The 20,697-nt window shown below is 46.3% G+C and overlaps 1 protein-coding gene across 1 annotated transcript in view; it reads left to right on the forward strand.

Moving 5' to 3' along the window:
- The window catches only part of kiaa0232 (KIAA0232 ortholog), a 28,852-nt gene extending 9,013 nt beyond the window's left edge, over positions 1-19,839 (forward strand). Inside the window, exons 2-8 of the mRNA XM_062994551.1 lie at positions 1,585-2,060; positions 4,977-5,117; positions 7,128-7,197; positions 7,299-7,386; positions 7,482-10,761; positions 12,657-12,765; positions 14,173-19,839. Of these exons, the coding sequence (XP_062850621.1) occupies positions 1,830-2,060; positions 4,977-5,117; positions 7,128-7,197; positions 7,299-7,386; positions 7,482-10,761; positions 12,657-12,765; positions 14,173-14,189 (3,936 nt within the window). The 5' untranslated portion in view covers positions 1,585-1,829 and the 3' untranslated portion in view covers positions 14,190-19,839. The remainder of the gene's footprint in view (positions 1-1,584; positions 2,061-4,976; positions 5,118-7,127; positions 7,198-7,298; positions 7,387-7,481; positions 10,762-12,656; positions 12,766-14,172) is intronic.
- The last annotated feature ends 858 nt before the right edge of the window (positions 19,840-20,697 follow it).

Below are 20,697 nucleotides of genomic sequence, written 5' to 3' on the forward strand. Positions count from 1 at the left end.
CGATGGTTTCTGTACGATGGTTGATGAATGGTGATGTGATGGTTGGCGCTTCGCAGCTCAAAGTCTGGATCGATCCACTGAGCCGTTAACTTAACGTGATCTTTATATATCGCACGATCGGATCGGCTACTTTTAGGAAATATCGCCGACCGCCGATAGCATATTTTGATTAAAAATCGTCCGAGACCGATTCGTAGCCGATCGATCGTCCCATCTCTAGTTTAAAGAGAACACTACTGAAATGCAAAAACAAATACATCAAAAATTAATCAAATTACCTTTAAAATGGGGTGGCACGGTGGCTCGGTGGGTAGCACTGTCGCCTCACAGCAAGAAGGTCCTGGGTTCGATCCCCAGGCGGGGCGGTCCGGGTCCTTTCTGTGTGGAGTTTGCATTTTCTCCCCGTGTCTGCGTGGGTTTACTCCGGGTGCTCCGGTTTCCTCCCACAGTCCAAAGACGTGCAAGTGAGGTGAATTGAAGATACTAAATTGTCCAAGACTGTGCTTGATATAAACTTGTGTAATGAATAACTACCGTTCCTGTCATGAATGTAACCAAAGTGTAAGAACATGATCCTAATAAACAAACCTTTAAATTTAAACAGGCACCTAAAACTAAAGCGTAAATAATAATAAACAATAAAACATAAACATGAGTCTCTATTTTGTGCAACTTTCAGAACTAAACGTTTCAGCTCCAGCTCACGCAGAACGTAAAGCTTTAATATTTAGTCGGGAGGCTCTGTGGTGTTTGTAGGAGGTTCTGTCAGGATCGTATCTCCTAGATGAGGTCGATCTGGTGTGTGTGTGTGTGTGTGTTTGCCTGAGCCTTCAAAAAAATGTGGTGGTTGCAATGAAGAAAAGTCGGCGTATCAACACGACACTCGTCTGTTCACCCCTCGATATATCTTCTCTCTCTCTATATATATATATATATATTCTTCAGTCCGCGCTATCAAATCTCGGCTGCGTCCTAAATCGCTTCGTTCACACCGAACAGTACGCGGGAGCGGCGGGCGTGTCCGAATACGCAGTGTTAATCAAACTGTGCATGAAAAGTACCCGGATTAAGTCCTGTTACGTTCTGTTCGTGTATGAGATTTGGGACGCGGCCCTCGGCTTCTTGTCCGAGTCCCGAATGGAGGCAGGGAGAAAGTGCTCTTCCACCAGCCGAGATCTTTTTAATTCTAGGAACTATAAGTGGTAACCCTGCATCTTGTGAGCGAAGTGAACGTGCTGGGTTGTAGTGCTTAATAAGTGAGTTGCTATGCGCTACTGTTGGGCCCCTGAGCAAGGCCCTTAACCCTCAATTGCTCAAATCGTATTCAGTCATGACTGTAAGTCGCGTCGGATAAAAATGTCCACTAAATTCCGAAAATGAAACGTGAAAGGAAGGTTGATGAGCCACTATAAGGGCCACTTTATGGACAGTGGGAGCCTAGTGGGTAGAGCTATGGGCTATGAACCACTGTTGGGCCCTTCCGGCTCCAGCGGTGCCGTACAATGGCTGATTCATTCAGCTCACGATCGGGTGTCCACATACTTTTGGTCGTAATATAACGCCGGTTCTACTTTTCCCTTTCAGGCGATTCCTGGAGCAAGCCGTCCTCCATCATGAAAGTCTTGGATCGACACTGAGCACGCTCCGTGTTCTACAAGCCGCCAGCTATCGGCCGTTCGAACCATGCCTGAAGATTAGAGCCGCTCTCCTCGCCCACGACCCGCGACCTCCCCGATCCTGTCCTCCCCCCCCTCCCCCAGATCATCGGCCCCTCCGAGACGCACCGGGACCATGCCCCTGCACCCGAGAACGGCCCCCACCTAGTCCCCATGCGTCCCGTGAGCGGAGATTCGTCCGGCGCCGCCCCTCCTCCTCCCGAGAGCGTATCGTCCCTGGGCTCGCTGCCCCCGTCCGACATGTCCCTTCTTCAGAGCCTGGACCCGGTGCAGAGCTGGCTGGGCCAGGAGCTGGAGAAATGCGGCATCGACGCCATGATCTACACCCGATACGTCCTCAGTCTCCTGCTGCACGACAGCTACGACTACGACCTGCAGGACCAGGTACCAGTCCGCCACCGAGCTCAGTGTTTGACCAGCACACTGAATCTTATGGTATTGATTAAAGATGCACCAGTATGGTGGCAACTACATCATGGTGACCTGCAACAGGATGTCCAATAAGCTCATGGTCACGTGTCCACATATTTATGGTCCTAATTGTCATGAATGTAACCTACAAAAAAAACATTATGAATTAAAATATAGATCTAACGGTGAAGGTACAAGACTAGTAATCGGTAGGTCACTGGTTCAAGCCCCGCCACCGCTAGGTTGCCACTGTTGGGCCCTTAAAGTCACTTTGATACGTTTTTTTACATTTAATTAACATTTTATGTACATTTAATGGTCTTGCTTAAGGGCCCAACGGTGGCAGCCTGGCATTGGTGGGGCTTAAACCAACGACCTTTCGATTACTAGTCGAGTGCCATGACCACTAGGCTACAACTGCTACATCGCAGAGATGGGGACCCGAGTCTGTGACGCACACACAGCAACCTCAGATTTGACTCGGACTCGTTACAAATGACTCGTGACATGACAGACTCTAGCCTAAAGACTCGTGACTCGACTCGGACTCTAGCCTAATGACTCGTGACTCGACTAGGACTCTAGCTTAAAGACTCGTGACACGACTCGGACTCTAGCCTGAAGACTCGTGACTCGACTCGGACTCTAGCCTAAAGACTCGTGACTCGACTCGGACTCTAGCCTAATGACTCGTGACTCGACTCGGACTCTAGCTTAAAGACTCGTGACACGACTCGGACTCTAGCCTGAAGACTCGTGACTCGACTCGGACTCTAGTCTAAAGACCCGTGACTCGACTCGGACTCTAGCCTAAAGACCCGTGACTCGCCTCGGACTCTAGCCTAAAGACTCGTGACTCGACTCGGACTCTAGCCTGAAGACTCGTGACTCGACTCGGACTCTAGCCTAAAGACTCGTGACTCGACTCGGACTCTAGTCTAAAGACTCGCGACTCGATTCGTACTCTAACCTAAAGACTCGTGACTCGATTTGTACTCTAGCCTAAAGACTCGTGACTCGACTCGGACTCTAGTCTAAAGACTCGTGACTCGACTCGGACTCTAGTCTAAAGACTCGTGACTCGACTCGGACTCTAGTCTAAAGACCCGTGACTCGACTCGGACTCTAGTCTAAAGACTCGTGACTCGACTCGGACTCTAGCCTAAAGACTCGTGACTCGACTCAGAATCGTATTTTGTGACTTAAGAACATCTCTGCTACATGGTGAGGAGCTCCGCTGTTTTGGTACAGAATAACTTCATAAATAATGCCGACGATTTTCGATAATCGATTCTGTCGACTAGATATCGCTGCATTTCACCCCCTGTGTGTGAGCTTATAGTGTATCACAAAAGTAAGTACACCCCTCACATTTCTGCAAATATTTCATTATATCTTTTCATGGGACAACACTATAGAAATAAAACTTGGATATAACTTAGAGTAGTCAGTGTACAACTTGTATAGCAGTGTAGATTTACTGTCTTCTGAAAATAACTCAACACACAGCCATTAATGTCTAAATGGCTGGCAACATAAGTGAGTACACCCCACAGTGAACATGTCCAAATTGTGCCCAAATGTGTCGTTGTCCCTCCCTGGTGTCATGTGTCAAGGTCCCAGGTGTAAATGGGGAGCAGGGCTGTTAAATTTGGTGTTTTGGGTACAATTCTCTCATACTGGCCACTGGATATTCAACATGGCACCTCATGGCAAAGAACTCTCTGAGGATGTGAGAAATAGAATTGTTGCTCTCCACAAAGATGGCCTGGGCTATAAGAAGATTGCTAACACCCTGAAACTGAGCTACAGCATGGTGGCCAAGGTCATACAGCGGTTTTTCAGGACAGGTTCCACTCGGAACAGGCTTCGCCAGGGTCGACCAAAGAAGTTGAGTCCACGTGTTCGGCGTCATATCCAGAGGTCGGCTTTAAAAAATAGACACATGAGTGCTGCCAGCATTGCTGCAGAGGTTGAAGACGTGGGAGGTCAGCCTGTCAGTGCTCAGACCATACGCCGCACACTGCATCAACTCGGTCTGCATGGTCGTCATCCCAGAAGGAAGCTGACGCACAAGAAAGCCAGCAAACAGTTTGCTGAAGACAAGCAGTCCAAGAACATGGATTACTGGAATGCCCTGTGGTCTGACGAGACCAAGATAAACTTGTTTGGCTCAGATGGTGTCCAGCATGTGTGGCGGCGCCCTGGTGAGAAGTACCAAGACAACTGTATCTTGCCTACAGTCAAGCATGGTGGTGGTAGCATCATGGTCTTGGGCTGCATGAGCAAATGATCCCCTCCCTTCGAAAACTGGGCCTCATGGCAGTTTTCCAACAGGATAACGACCCCAAACACAACCTCCAAGATGACAACTGCCTTGCTGAGGAAGCTGAAGGTAAAGGTGATGGACTAAACCCAATTGAGCACCTGTGGCGCATCCTCAAGTGGAAGGTGGAGGAGTTCAAGGTGTCTAACATCCACCAGCTCCGTGATGTCATCACGGAGGAGTGGAAGAGGATTCCAGTAGCAACCTGTGCAGCTCTGGTGAATTCCATGCCCAGGAGGGTTAAGGCAGTGCTGGATAATAATGGTGGTCACACAAAATATTGACACATTTGGGCACAATTTGGACATGTTCACTGTGGGGTGTACTCACTTATGTTGCAGCTATTTAGACATTAATGGCTGTGTGTTGAGTTATTTTCAGAAGACAGTAAATCTACACTGCTATACAAGCTGTACACTGACTACTCTAAGTTATATCCAAGTTTTATTTCTATAGTGTTGTCCCATGAAAAGATATAATGAAATATTTGCAGAAATGTGAGGGGTGTACTTACTTTTGTGATACACTGTATAGTGAAGTGTTATAATGCCGTACCCTCGCAGGAGAACGACATCTTCCTGGGTTGGGAGAAGGGAGCCGGGAAGAAATGGGGGAAGAGCAGGAGGAAAGGAGGGACGGACCTGAGTCTGGAGGAGATGAAGAAGCAAGCCGCCGTGCAGTGCCTGCGTTCTGCTTCTGATGAGGTCAGCACTTCTGTTTCTTCTGAAAGTCATCATAATGGTTGTGTGTGGCAATCATACTGCATCATACACCGATCAGTCATAACATTAAAACCACCTCCTTGTTTCTACGCTCACTGTCCATTTTCCAAAAACTACAAAGTGCTTCTATATGGTAAGTGGAGCTGATAACATGGACAGTGAGTGTAGAAACAAGGAGGTGGTTTTAATGTTATGACTGACTTTTCTGTGGTGTAGTGTGCCAGAGAAGAGTTTTTGCTTACTAAAAGCTAACACAGTTAGCCTCAGGCCATTCAAACCCTTGGGCTGAGGCAGCATAACCCGCTAGCATGCAAACTAACATTTCTCTCCGTGTACCGAAAATGGCTGAATTGTCACCGACGAGCCCGAATTTGCAAATAAATGACACTCGTACACATTTATACAAATTAAAAATGAATGAGAATTTATTTACATTTGAAAAGAACTCGGATACCCCTTTTCCACCGACGCGGATCCGGCTCCGTTCCGGTTCTTGGACTTGATGTTGAACCGGTTCCGCATGTTTCCACTGAAAAAAATAGGTCCCAGACAGCGAACCTGGGTTCTAATCTGGCACCACAGAATACTGGGATTTTCAGCACGAACCATGGCATCATCTGTGGGCGTGTCAGTGTCGAGGTTTGGGTGCTTTCACATGGGAACTTATATATACATTGCACTTATAACCTGTATAGAGCGCCTATAACCAGTACAGAGCTCTTATAACCAGTATAGAGCGCCTATAACCAGTACAGAGCACTTATAACCTGTACAGAGCGCTTATAACCTGTACAGAGCACTTATAACCAGTACAGAGCGCTTATAACCAGTACAGAGCACTTATAACCTGTACAGAGCGCTTATAACCTGTACAGAGCGCTTTTAACCAGTAAAGAGCGCTTATAACCAGTACAGAGCTCTTATAACCAGTATAGAGCGCCTATAACCTGTACAGAGCTCTTATAACCAGTATAGAGTGCTTATAACAAGTACAGAGCCCTTACAACCTGTACAGAGCACTTATAACTAGTACAGAGCTCTTATAACCTGTACAGAGCGCTTATAACCTGTACAGAGCACTTATAACCTGTACAGAGCACTTATAACCTGTACAGAGCACTTATAACCAGTACAGAGCACTTATAACCTGTACAGAGCGCTTATAACCTGTACAGAGCGCTTTTAACCAGTATAGAGCGCTTATAACCTGTACAGAACCCTTATAACCTGTACAGAGTTCTTATAACCTGTACAGAGCCCTTATAACCTGTACAGAGCTCTTATAACCAGTATAGAGCGCTTATAACAAGTACAGAGCCCTTACAACCTGTACAGAGCTCTTATAACCAGTACAGAGCGCTTATAACCAGTACAGAACCCTTATAACCTGTACAGAGCTCTTATAACCTGTACAGAGCCCTTATAACCTGTACAGAGCTCTTATAACCAGTACAGAGCGCTTATAACCAGTACAGAGCACTTACAACCTGTACAGAGCTCTTATAACCAGTACAGAGCGCTTATAACCAGTACAGAACCCTTATAACCTGTACAGAGTTCTTATAACCAGTATAGAGCGCTTATAACCAGTACAGAGACGCTGGTCAGTTTTCTAAAAAACACCAAGGTTCCAAGAAACCTGAACAGAACCGGTTCAAGAACCAGGGTTCCTTTGGTGGAAAAGCGCCAAGTTCGAAATCTTCGGCGGGAAAAGCTGTGCCGCTAAGAATGCTAGTAATGTCTTCACCGCCAAGGAAGCCTCAGACGCTCCCTCGTTATTCAGTCAGTTTATCACTTAGAGTCAAGGCGCCTCAGTAGGGAGCATGTTAGGGCATCTGAAAATTCAGACAGCCCTCTTCTGTTTGATGTATGTGTTTACGTATGGAGTGCATTCGTTCCTTTGTGGATTCCATAGTTCCATTAAAAAAAAAGTGTGAAAATTGGAAACACTGTATAAAATACATTTGACCTGACACGACCTTTCTCTTCTAGAACTCCGGAATCGAAAGCTTGGTTGAGGAGCTTTGCTCCAAGCTCAAGGACATTCAGAACAAGCAAAAAGGTTCGTTACTCCCTCATATGCAGCGTGACCTGAAGTGATACTGTGCGAGTGCGGTTCTGAAAACTTTGCCTTGCTAAAACGCTGCTGTGGTACATTTTCAGAAAAAGAAAAGCAAGCAACAAAGAAATCTGATGAATCTCGGTCTCCTGAATTAGCTGAATCACCTTCTTCTAAAGACCAGGTGGAAATGTAAGAACGTCACGTCATTTAGAAAACACATCGTTAAAAATAAGGAATATTCGGACTCGGTCTTATAAGCATTTTTGTTTTAATTCTATTCCAAGGTACTACGAAGCCTTTCCACCTCTGTCAGAGAAACCCGTCTGTCTTCAGGAGATCATGACCGTGTGGAACAAGGCTAAAGCGTGCACCTCGTCCGCTGCTCCTCAAACAAGCGCCGACCCCTTCTCCCCGAAAGACTGCACCAGCGAAGGCGAAGTCTTCAGGGACAGAGCGCCCAATTCGACGGCCGAAAAGGCTCAGCAGCGGCGCAGCAAGAAAGAAAAGGAGAACCGATACCACGCCGGTGCGACCGGGGCTTGCGGCGAACAGCCCGCTTCTCAAAACAAGAAGCAGACTAGGAACCGATCCGATCTGGGCCACCGTCCCCGTTCCTGGTCCTCCGGCTCCAGCGAGGGCGGGTCGAGCTCCAGCGGGAACGCGGGCGACGTCAAATCCTCGAAAGGAGCCCGGGTCAGGAACAGGTCTCGCGAAGTGGGCAGCAGGAGCAAGAAAGGAAGGAACAACGGGCAGGTCAAGTTGGCTCTAAAGGCCATCGAGAAGGAAGAGCGCAGAAACGAAGGCGCGTCGAAGCAGCACTACACGAAGAAAGGCAAGAAGCCGTTCAGGGAGCTTCGTAAAGATCCCGGCTGGGCCGACCTGAACGAGTCCGGAGAAGAACCCGGTAACAATAAGGAATACATGGAAGAGCCTCTTTGGTACACTGAGCCTATCTCTGAGTATTTCGTCCCCTTCAGCTGGAGCAAACTGGAGACGAAGTACCGAAGCAAACCAGACTCTCCCAGCGAACTGTCGACACCCATGAACACGGACGGTCCGTCGAGGGTGCAAGGCATCTGCCTCGCCGACTTTTCCTTTCAAAGGGCGTACCTCGCAGCGGGTACTTTCGTGGACGGGCACTTCGTGGAGGCGCCCGACGAAGACGCGGAGGAGGAGGTCGCCGGACTGAACGGGACCTCGAGCTGCCCTCTCCCGGAGGATTGTAAAGATTTAGATGACGAGCATCTGTCCGAATTCACTCACTTCTATGAAGTCGATATTTATCAATCCATATTGGATCCCAGTGCCTCGGACGCGGTAACAGAGAGTCGCATCTTGAACATAATTCGGCAAAAAAGCAGCGAGCCGAGAGACCCCGAGGCAGGGTGTCGAATAGTCCTAGACGGCTTCGAGCTACAGGGAGAAAGTGCAATAAGGGTGGAGTCTGCGGGAGCTCCGGGGGACGACGTGATCCTTACACAGGACATGGAAAACATCGCTCAGATTGCTGAGTGCTGCTTATCGTCCGGTTCCGAGAACCTAGAGCGAGAGAGCTGTTCAGACTCCCCAGTCAGGTTCTCGCCGGTGTTTGGGGGAGTACCGTTCAACGCGAGCTTGCTTCCCGGCGCCTTCGACGAGCCTCACCTCCAAGACCCCAACGAAAGCACGCCGACCCTAAACCCCTGCTTCTCGCTCTTCGAGCTGCGATGCGAAAGCTCCCCCCTCAGCGCCTTCACCTTTCCCGGCGACTCCCTCGCGTCGAACGCAGATCCGAGCGGCACTCTAGATCCGCTCGGAATCAAACAGTCTCGCTTGCTAATCTGGACCAAAAACAGTGCCTTCGAAGAGAGCGAACACTGCTCGAACCTGTCGACGAGAACCTGCAGTCCGTGGTCGCACTCCGAGGAGACGCGCTCGGACATCGAGCAGACCGCCGGCCAGGCGGACGAGTCGGCTCAGGTCGGCGGCGAAGACGTCGGCTGCGCGATCCCTCGGATCCCGGCCTCGTACCTGGAGGAGGAGTTCCTGGATTTCTTGCAGGAGGGTCCAAGTAACCAGCAAGACGATTTAAATCTAGGCGCGGTGTCCAGTCAGAACCCTAACAAGGTCTCTAAACTGGAGTCCATCTGCGGCATTGCTCTAGAGCAGGACGACGGGGAGCAGTACAACCCGGTCTCGTTTCCAGACGACACCGGTCAACAAAGCGAAGATTACAGCTCAGGAATGATCAAAGATATCTGGACGGCCATCGGGGAACGCGACAGCGTCGACAAAGCGGAGGATCGCTTGTTTTCGGAGGAGGCGCCCGGCTACCAGTGTGGCCGTGGCGATAGCGAGATAAAAGAGCCCATTCAGAAGAAAGCCGTGCAGAGGTCCGAGTATCACTTGTGGGAGGGTCAGAACGAGGCCAAAAAAGTCAGTAAGGTCGACGGAGGCGACTACGCGACGCCCGCCAGGCCTTGGAACGCCGAGTCGGACAAGGAGAGCACGTCGTTTATTCTCGGAGGAGTGTACGGGGAGCTGAAGAACCTAAGCGGTGACAAGGAGTGGACCGTGGATCCACCCATCAACTCCTGCGGGAATCTGCTGCAGTGCGCGTCGGCGTCCTCGTCCGATGTGGTCACCATCGCAGGCACGGATGTGTTCATGAACACGGCTAGTTGCTTCGCTCCCGGCCACAAACCATTGTGGAGACCTTTGGTATCGTTTGGGCAGAACGGCCAAGCTGCCAAAGGAGCCGGGGAAGGACTGAACCGGGGGTTTTCTTTTATCTTCCATGAAGATTTACTCGGATCTTGTGGCGGCTACCGCGGGGACGAGCAGGGACTCGATTATACGTTCTCGTCCTTGGACCTGAACAACCCTTTCTCCCAAGTCTTGCATGTCGAGTGCTCATTCGAACCCGAGGACATGGCCTCGTTCAGTCCAGGATTCAAGCCCAAGTCCATCTTGTGCTCCGATTCGGACGCCGAGCCCTTCAGCCCACGGTTTTACGGCATCAACCACACCCAGTACCGGGCCATCCGCATATCCCCGAGGACTCACTTCCGCCCGATCTCCACCTCCGAACTTTCTCCGGGTTGGTGCAGCGCGTCGGACGCCGAGTCCGAAAAAGAGGAACTGAGTCTTCCCGTTTCCGATCAGACGGACGTCTTCGACGACCCGCAGGCCGACCTCAAGCCCCTGGAAGAGGACGCGGAGTGCGAGGGTCCTTATTACGGCAAGTCCGAACTGGAATCCGGGAAATTCCTACCCAGGTTGAAGAAGTCGGGCATGGAGAAGAGTGCCCAGACCTCGCTGGATTCACAGGAAGGTGGTGGCACCTCCCTGCCAGCTTCCGTGGAACCTGAGATTTGCTTAGACTGTGAAAACGCAGGAGTGCCCACGGCTGGGTCGGCGGCTGGGTCGGCGGCTGGGTCGGCAGCGAGCTCTTACGTCGAGGCGCCTCCGGATACCCTTCAGAAAGAGGAGTCCTGCCCCGAAAGAGAGGCTTGCCGGTGTGCAGGGGTGGGGCAGCTTCTGGAATTTGGGAAATCGTATGACGTGGTTGAAGATTTGCATGAGGTAAATTCTTGAATACTTCAAAATGTATCGCTTTAAAGAAGTCAGGGTTTTATTTAAGGTTGTATAAATGTTTTAAAGTATGCAGGTTCCTGATGCATCTAGCAGAGATGTTCACAAGTCACAAAATACGAGTCCGAGTCAAGTCACGAGTCTTTAGGCTAGAGTCCGAGTCAATATAATCTACACGAAACATATATTGGAAATGTAGCATAGAAATAAATAAATAATCTGTAAGTTCAGATAAAAAACAACAGATTAGCGAGTGTATTTAGTCTTTTTTTCTTTTTGTTATTGTTTTTTTGTTCTTTCTTTTTACTTCCTTTTTTCTTTCTGTTCTTTTTTTCTTTGTTTTTCCTCTTTTCTCTTTTTTCTTTATTTTTTCTTTATATTTTTCTTTATATTTCTTTCTTTTTAAATTTATTGTACTTTCTTTTCCTTCCTTTTTTCTTTCTTTTTTCTTTTTGTTCTTTTTTTCTTTGTTTTTCCTCTTCTCTTTTTTCTTTATTTTTTCTTTATATTTTTCTTTATATTTCTTTCTTTTTAAATTTATTGTACTTTCTTTTTCTTCCTTTTTTCTTTATTTTTTCTTTTTCATTCTTTCTTTCTTTTTCTTTCTTTGTTTTTTCTTTTTTCTATTTTAATCAATTGTTTTTTGTTTTCTTTTCTTTTACTTTTTTCTTTCTTTTTTCTCTTTTTTATTACTTTATTTTGTCTTTCTTTTTCTTTTTTTATTACTTTTAGTTGTTTTCTTTCTTTTGTTCTCTTCTCTCGCGAGTGTATTTAACCGTTTTACTTCGTGTCTTTACTTTCCTCCTCATTGTGTAAATGAATGTAATTTCTGTAACAAGAAGGTTCCAGTTAAAAGCTTCAACTGATACGTTTTGTTTTCATTACAGAACAAAAGCGCTCGATAAATCACGGCACGGCGGCCAAAATCCCAAACACAGCAAAAACAATCATAACCGCTGCTTACCTGAGCTTCTGTTCTTCCAGATGCTATTACATTTATAAGCGTGCGTCCCATTAGGAACAGAATCCGTTATTTTGTAAATGTGCTTATAATTAAAAACCTCCAAACTTTTCCCGGTGGTGAAGTAAAACAGGAAGTCGTTAGAAAGCCGATCGAGCGTTTCATTACCACGTCATCTGTGTGACGCAAACCGAATAAATGCAAATAACAGCATTTCTTACTACTGTTTAAATGAAGTGAACTTCAGAGTGTGTAGGGAGTAGGGAGTAGGGAGCGACGCTTCATCACTACACCGGAAGCTGCTGGAACATTTATTAATTATAACACGTAACTAATGTTAACACGTGCTGACGCTAGAGACTCTTGTTGTTCACGAGTCATTTTTTGCGAGTCATGAGTCGAGTTCGAGTCATTTGAAACGAGTCCGAGTCGAGTCTGAAGTCGCTGTGTGTGCGACTCGAGTCCCCGTCTCTGGAATCTAGTAATTCTGAAACTAAAAGCTAGTAGTGTCCAGCATGTGACCCCTGGCCAATTTGCTCAATCAAGATTAAAACTCAAGAGTTGTATTGTTAGGGAAGTGGCGACAGTGACAAAGAAAAACACCCTTAAATTACAGGAGGACATTTTGAGAGGAACCAGACTCAGCAGGGACCTCCATCCTCCCTGTGTGGCATGGAGAACCACCAGGAGTACCACCCAGATCTTGGGCTGGAGGGCTAGGGTAATAGACGGCCAAGCATCCTCCCGTTCTTTGGAAAGATGTTTTGCGTCAGGCGTTGTTGTTAAAGTTTCTATTAAAACTTTGGTCCCAGGCTACAACTCTTCCTGTAGATGTTTAACGCTGCTGAAGGTTCTTCTAGTTCTGTAGAAACAAAGATCTGAGCTTCTCTAACGGACGACTCCTGTGTGATGTGTTCCTCTGCAGTTTCCCCTGTTGAGTTTTGGAGAAGGGGGTGTGACGAGTACCCAGCTGGAGGACTGCTGGTGGCAGAACACCTTCTGTTCCTCCATGTTCTCAGGATCTCGCTGCACTGGTAGGAACACCACGCCCAGTGAGGATCCAGCTTCACGTCACCATGAGCTTCTGGTTCTTCATCCGTTTGAATGTTGAATGAATTTGAAAGGGGCGTGGCGTCACGTTGTGGGACCGACTAGAAGCTCATGCTCATGTGAAGCTCATCTGTTTTACACTGATGTAAAAAGTATTCGCCCCCTTCATACCTTCAGTTACTGGTTTCAGATCATCAAACTGATTTTAATAAGAAAGTAAATATCACAAATAAATAAATACTAAATTATTTTTAAAGGATTTCCTTTTATCCTCCCTGACCATAAATTAAAGTAATAGTTCTTTCTTTCTTTTTCTCTTTCTTTTTCTATCTTTGTTTCTTTCTCTTTTCCTCCCTTTCTTTTTCTTTCCTTCTTTCTTTCATTTTTGCTTTGTTTATTTTTCTTTCTTTTTCTTTTTTTCTTTATTGCTTTCCTTTTTTTCTTTCTTCTTTCTTTTTCTTTTATTACTTTCTTTTTCTTTTTTTCTTTTTTCTCTTTATTACTTTTTTTTTCTTTTTTCTCTTTATTACTTTTTTCTTTCTTTTTTTCTCTTTCTTTTTCTTTCTTTTTTCTTTCTTTATTACTTTCTTTTTCTTTCTTTTTTCTCTTTATTACTTTATTTTTCTTTTCTTTTTCTTTTTTCTCTTTATTTCTCTTTATTTTTTCTTTACTACTTTATTTTTCTTTCTTTCTCTTTTTTCTCTTTATTTTTCTTTATTTTTTCTCTTTTTTTCTTTTTCTCTTTTACTTTATTTTTCTTTCTTTTTTCTCTATTACTTTTTCTCTAGTTTTTCTCTATATTCTTTGACTATTTTTCTTAGTTTCTTTTTCTTTTTTTCTTTTTATTTCTTTTTTCTATTACTTTTTCTTTTTATTTAGTTTTCTTTCTTTTTTCTTTCTTTACTTCATTTTTTGTTTTATTTTTTCTGTTTTTCTTTATTTTCTTTTTTTTCTTTTTTTGTTTTACTTCATTTTTCTTTATTTTCTCATTTTTTCTTTTTTTGTTTTTCTTTCTATTTTTTTTTTCTTTTTTATTACTTTATTTTTTTCTTTCTTTTTCTTTTTTCTTTCTTATTACTTTCTTTTTTTTTTCTTTCTTTTTTTCTGTAAAAATGAACAATAAAAGATTTTGTGGGACAGCTGTTTTTTTACACCACAAAAGTATGTGGACACCTGGCAATCTTCTTGAGTGTATTTTTCCTTCAGTTAAGGCATTAATAGTTTACCCTCTTACAGCTAGAACATCCTCTTTATATAATGACCACTTAAGTCCACGAGAGTTTAGAAGGGTGCAGGTGGGCTCACAGTCGACATCCTGATTCATCCTGAGTGTTTGAAACTGAAAGCTGTAAGCTGATGTGATGATGATGTTTTTGTTTATATGTTTACAGAGAGCAGTAACATATGAACTCACTGCTCAGCGCAGAGGAACCTGATCTTTACATTCAACCCAGAGGAGGAGGAGGAGGATCTTCATCACTCAGTACAGCAGACCTCTTCACCTGACCTCACATCTTTATTTGTGTTTTTTTTTTTTTTTCTTTACCCCGGCCCCGCCCTCCAGCGGGCCCCGCCCTCTATAGTCACAGCCGAGTGAGCGGAGGGCGAGTGGATTATCTGAGTGAGGGTCTGTTTATCATTATCCATCAGTTTGAAGTGTGTGTGTGTGTGTGTGTGTGTGTGTGTGTGTGTCGGTGATGAGCGTTTCCTTTCGAAGCCCCTCGAAGTTTCTTTTCTGTCTGTTTTTTTACGCCCTGGCGTCGCGCTAGCGTCACTCCTCAACCGTTACGACGATGATGATTAGCGAGGGGGGAATAAAACACAACCCAGACTGCATCAGCTCACCACTCTTCCACCAGCAGTTCCTCTTCTCCTGGACGAGCGCTTCACGCTCTCCCATTTTACGCTGAGGTTAAAATAGGAAGTCGTTTGATTCGTCTGACGGAGCGTTTTCCCCCCCAAGGGAGCAAAACATTGAAATAAATGAACGCCGCGATTACAGGATGTGTGTTTAGAAATTAAATATAGTTTTTGATAATTAATAATTCTTTATGGAGCGTTCTTCTCCTCTTCTTTCTTTGGTCGTCGCTGCCACCCCCACCCCGATCGTGGAGGGCTGAGGCTGTCCCTCATTTTACCTGCTGGGGGCGTGGTCTTACCTCGACCAGCCAGCAGAGGTCGCACTTGCACCGGCGACGAGGAACCCTGTTTCAGCCGTCGTCCCTCCCCCTACAGCCACCGCTATAGTCATGTCTCTGATGAGTCAGATTGGGGTTCTGATGGCACAGTTTGAGTTCTGACGAGTCAGAGTCAGGTTCTGATGAGTCAGACTGTTGTTCCATTAGCACAGTTTACACAGTTTAAATTCTGATGAGTCAGAGTCAGGTTCTGATGAGTCAGGTTCTGATGAGTCAGGTTCTGATGAGTCAGGTTCTGATGAGTCAGATTATGTTTCTGTTAGCACAGTTGGAGTTCTGATGAGTCAGATTCTACTTCCGATAGCACAGTTTGAGTTCTGATGAGTCAGATTCTGGTTCTGATGGCACAGATGTTCTGATGAGTCAGATTCTGGTTCTGATGGCACAGATGTTCTGATGAGTCAGATTCTGGTTCTGATGGCACAGATGTTCTGATGAGTCAGATTCTGGTTCTGATGAGTCAGATTCTGTTTCTGATGGCACAGATGTTCTGATGAGTCAGATTCTGGTTCTGATGGCACAGATGTTCTGATGAGTCAGATTCTGGTTCTGATGGCACAGATGTTCTGATGAGTCAGATTCTGGTTATGATGAGTCAGATTCTGTTTCTGATGGCACGGTTGTTCTGATGAGTCAGATTCTGGTTCTGACGAGTCAGATTCTGTTTCTGTTAGCACAGTTGGAGTTCTGATGAATCAGATTGTGGTTCCGATGAGTCAGATTGTGGTTCCGATAGCACAGTTTGAGTTCTTATGAGTCAGATTGTGGTTCTGTGAAGGGCTGAGACTGTCCCTCATTTTACCCGCTGGGGGCGTGGTCTCGCCTCGACCAGCCAGCAGAGGTCGCACTTGCACCAGCGACGAGGAACCCTGTTTCAGCCGTCGTCCCTCCCCCTACAGACACAGCCACCGCTATAGTCGTGTCTCTGTGTGGGCGCCCGACCGGCTCATAGCAATGAGAGAACTGAACCAGTTCTGGTGGAAACGGGGACGAAAGCGTCTTTTGCTTCAGTGCGGAAATGTTTTGTATTATTAATAATAAAATAAAATGGGTTTAAAATGATAAAAATAGAAATAAATAATAATCGGAGGAACTTCTCTCGCCCGCCTGGACGCTCGGTTTGTGTGCTGGAAAATGTTCGAGCTTCGTGATTCAGAAAACTGGTTTTATTTCTGAACGTTTCCGAGGTGAGAAGAGTTTTGAGTTCAGACTGTCGATGCTCATGTTTAAAAAATAAAAAAAAAGATATAAATCTATATAATTATTATAATTATTTATTTTTTAAAGAAGTCTATACGTGTACAGAACTAGTTATAGTTAATAGTTACTAGTTTCATTTTTTGTTTATTCCGGTCTTGGCTGATTGGTGGAGGGCCGAGGCTGTGCATGTAGCTAGCCACTTCTTTTCCCCTGGCAGGGGCGTGGTCTCACAAGCACCAGTGATCGACCCTCCTTCTACAGACACTCGGCCAATCTCTGTAGGCGCCCGACCGGCTGATAGCACAGCTCTAGCTTGAGATCTCGGCCCTGGTGCCACCCCAGTGCCCCCCCGGACTAGGACACCAAGACGGAACCGAGTGACCGATGGTCCGGTCATCTCTCTGGTGGATTTTGCGTCCTTAATCTTCCCCACGTTTTTTAACACTAGGTTCGACGCGATCAAAAGTATCTGGACCACGTCTCATTCCAGAGCCGTCTGCATTAATACGGAGCTGAAAGGTGTCTGTGGGGGGAGTTAGCAGTGGCGTCCACATACTTTCGGCTGATCGTGTAGCCTGGACAGAATAGATAAAGCCGAGTGGCTACGTTTAATGTAATAATAATAAAATAAACTTTATTTAATAAAATGTTGAGGTCTATCAACATTTCTTCAGAGAAAGCGGACCAACGATGTCACTGCGTCTAGGGGCCCAAGGGCCTCACCCAGGGGCCCAACAGTGGCGGCTCGGCACAATCGCGTTTCATTCGCACTCTGTGCATGTGGTAGAACGATGACGCCTGCCGTGTTTTTATTCGCGAGCCAGTCCACTCCTGCTCTGACCGAGGAGAGCCACACTACGCTCTCAGAGAATCGCCCACCCCCAGCAGAGGTCGCATCCTGTATCGACGTTCGGGAACCCGTTCGACCCTCCCTCTTCCCCTTCATCAGACACGGACAGGCCGATAGGACCGCTCTGATTTTCCGGAGACGCCGCACGGCCTAAAGTATTCGGACGCCGCTACAACAGCAGCCGCTCGTCCGAGAAGTGTCTGTGTGTGGGAATTTGTGCCCCGTTCGGTCAGTTTGGCAGACGAGAGAAGCTCCAGTTTGAGTGGTGCTGAGGTCAGGGCTCTGTGCAGGATGCTGGAGTTTCTTCATGTCTTTGTAGAGCTCAGATTCGGTGATCAGAAAGGGCGTCCCGATACTTTTGACCACTCGCAGTGACGTCATTGGTCTGTTTTATTTTTTTATGATTAAATCTCTGGTATTACAACTTTTCCTGCGTAACAGCTTCCTTTAAAGAGAAGGTACATATATATAAATATAAATAAATATATATAAATATAAAAAAATGTATTTTTTTAGGTCTGGAAGAGTCTCTGATTCCGATTGGCTGTTTTGCAGTGACACGTTTATTTTTGCATTATAAGAGAAGTCCAGGATTGCGCTTTGGTAGGTGCGTGTGTGTGTGTGTGTAAAATAAGTAGATATTTTGATTATAATGCTAATATTTATCACTACAGTCACCAGCTCGTTATACCACGACTGTCTGATACCTGCCGTCTGAGCCGCTCCACCCCTAAATTAGTGAACGCTTTAGTATGGGGGTGAGGTTCCAGTTCCTACATCCCAGTGCAGAATCCAAACCAAGCGAGACCCTCATGAGTCGCCCATTCACCATCAATAATTACACTTAAATATCGGACAGCCCTGCACGTTTATACCAATGATCCAGCATCGGCGCATTAGTGGAGTTTTTAAGCCTGGTTCACGCTTCATTTCCAACCGTCTTGACGTGCTGGATCAGTATCGGTTTTATAACGACCCTTGAATCGGGATGAATCGGGACGCACCCCTTCCCTAAAGTCAAAGACTGCACACTTACACCAGTGATCCAGCACCGGCGCATTAGTGGAGCGTTTGAGTCTGGTTCTGATCCAGCACCGGCGCATTAATCGAGCGTTTGAGTCTGGTTTATGCTTCATTCAAGGGTGCTGGATCAGTATCGGTTTTATAACAACACTTACATTGGGACGAATCGGGGCGCCCCCCTTCCCCAAGTCAAAGACTGCAATGATCCAGCACCGGCGCATTAATCGAGTGTTTAAGTCTGGTTCATGCTTCATTCGAAGGTGCTGGATCAGTATCGGTTTTATAAAGACATTTAAATCGGGACGCCCCTAAAGTCAAAGACTGCACATTTACACCAATGATCCAGCACCGGCGCATTAGTGGAGCGTTTGAGGCTGGTTCTGATCCAGCACCGGCGCATTAATCGAGCGTTTGAGTCTGGTTTATGCTTCATTCGAAGGTGCTGGATCAGTATCGGTTTTATAACAACACTTACATTGGGACGAATCGGGACGCCCCCCTTCCCCAAGTCAAAGACTGCAGTGATCCAGCACCGGCGCATTAATCGAGCGTTCTCGCCTGGTTAGAGCTTCATTCGAAGGTGGTTGGAATTTCATAGCCGATTGTGCCTTTGTGGACACCCGGCCAGGTCGACAGCACCGCCAGGGTCCAGGAGGTCACAGCCAACTACGTGCTTTATCAGAACGTCCTGTCCCCTGTGTCGAGGGGGGTACTTGTGGCACACCAGACCCGGCCGCGTTCGAGCACCCGCGCATCGTCGTTTAGACCCTTAAAGGGAAGAACACTACCACCTCACTACCAGCCTAAGTTTGTGCTCTGTTAAAATTGGGACGGTTCCGTTTTCTCACCCCGCTTCGTGTCGAGAATCTTTAGGGGTTGGAACCCCGTCCAGAATGAAGCGTAAACCAGCGCGACACGTCTTGGCTGATATACAGGGGGGGGGGTATTAAGTGCGTTTAACCCTAGTGCTTGTTTATTCAAGAATAAATATGAACTCTTGGATGGTTTCATTAGTTTTGGGACGCCTGTAGCCTGGATTTGTTTAGTGAGGGCGCCTCCTGGTGGGTGCAGCGGGTTAATGCAGGAGATTGGTCAATAAAACACTCAGCTACGTTTATTATTAAACCTGAACAGACGGTACTCATATTTAAAACTGTGATTATAAAACATTATTAATGAGTTATTGTTGTTGTTTTCGGTCTATACGGCTAAATAAGAGACCTCGTGAAGCTTATCGATCGATACGCTCGTTAAGACGAGTAATATTGTAGTAATTGGACATCACAGCCTTGCTCAAAACTCAAAAAAAAAAAAAGTTCATTATTTTCTTTTGACGTGTGAGTGAGTGTGTGTTCATGTCAGTCGTCTAGAATAAATCTCTTGGGAGCGTTGAGTGTTAGTATGGGATGTTGGGAGACCCTGATGTATCTACATGTGTCGTTTGTGTGTGAGATTGGATCAGTATATTAGATTTAATCATCTCTTCATGGGTTTTGTTTTTTTTTTGTTTTTTTTAATGGTGTGTCGGAAGCGCCGCGCCCTCCCAGTGGAGGATCCCAGTTTGAAGCACCGAGTTCTGACTTCCGCGTTCGATTCTCGTCCCTTCCCGTCGTTTATTTCAGTCCCTTCATCTCTCGACCCGTGTTCATCACCTCGCCGCCTCGGTGCCACCAAAACCAAACATTAAAAAAACCGCGGTAACATAGAGTTCTAATTCCATGTAAATCTCCAGCAAAAGGCTTCGTTCCATTGTTGAGTTTCTGAATCTAATAAAGGATTGACTATTCCATCGTGCTCCTGTGTGGTTTCTATTTGTGACGCTTTTCATAATGAATTACTGTCTTAAAGCAGCTTTACAGAAATTAAGGTCCACAACTCTTAACAAGGACAGCGGTAGCCTAGTGCAGGGGTGCCCAATACGTCGATCGCAGTGCATGCTGGTACATCGCGCCTCATTCGACCAGGTCGACGTGATCGACGTGAAATGCCGCCACTGTTTCTTTAATTTGCGTTTTGTTACCAGAGCTACGCCTCACCCCGCCTAAAGCACCGCTAGTCTAGCAGGTTTTCATTCATCAGTAGCCAGTCTGCGCCAGTTTTGCACGGTTTGTGAACCAAAAACGCTTCGATTCGGGCAGGAATGCTGCAGAGACGCTGTTCCGCACACACATATTCATATCATATCATATTAAACCCTATGGATTAAGAATGGGACGTCACTCAAGTTCATATGCGTGTGAAGGCAGGCGAGCGAATACTTTCGGCAATATAGTGTATTTCAAATGGGCACCCCTGGCCCAGTGGGTAAAGGTTTGGGCTATCGAATGGAAGGTTGTGGCTCAGAATCCTGGTTGGCCCTTGAACAGGGCCCTTAACCCTCTCTGCTTCAGGAGTGCCGTACAGTGGCTGACCATGAGCTGTGATGCCAACTTCCAAATAGGGCTGCACGATATATCGGTTCAGCATCGTCACATGGCGGCACGTGCGACGTCACTTAATGCAAATGATATAAAATACGTCACGCTACAACTTTTCTGCTGCTCGACACAGAACGAAAATTCACGCCGTCCTCATTTTCCATGACGTATCTACACCAGTGTGTTCGAAATCCCAGTGAGCCGCCTCGCCGTCTTACCGCCTACACG

This window comes from Trichomycterus rosablanca, chromosome 4, assembly GCF_030014385.1.
Source record: "Trichomycterus rosablanca isolate fTriRos1 chromosome 4, fTriRos1.hap1, whole genome shotgun sequence".
Lineage (NCBI taxonomy): Eukaryota > Metazoa > Chordata > Actinopteri > Siluriformes > Trichomycteridae > Trichomycterus > Trichomycterus rosablanca.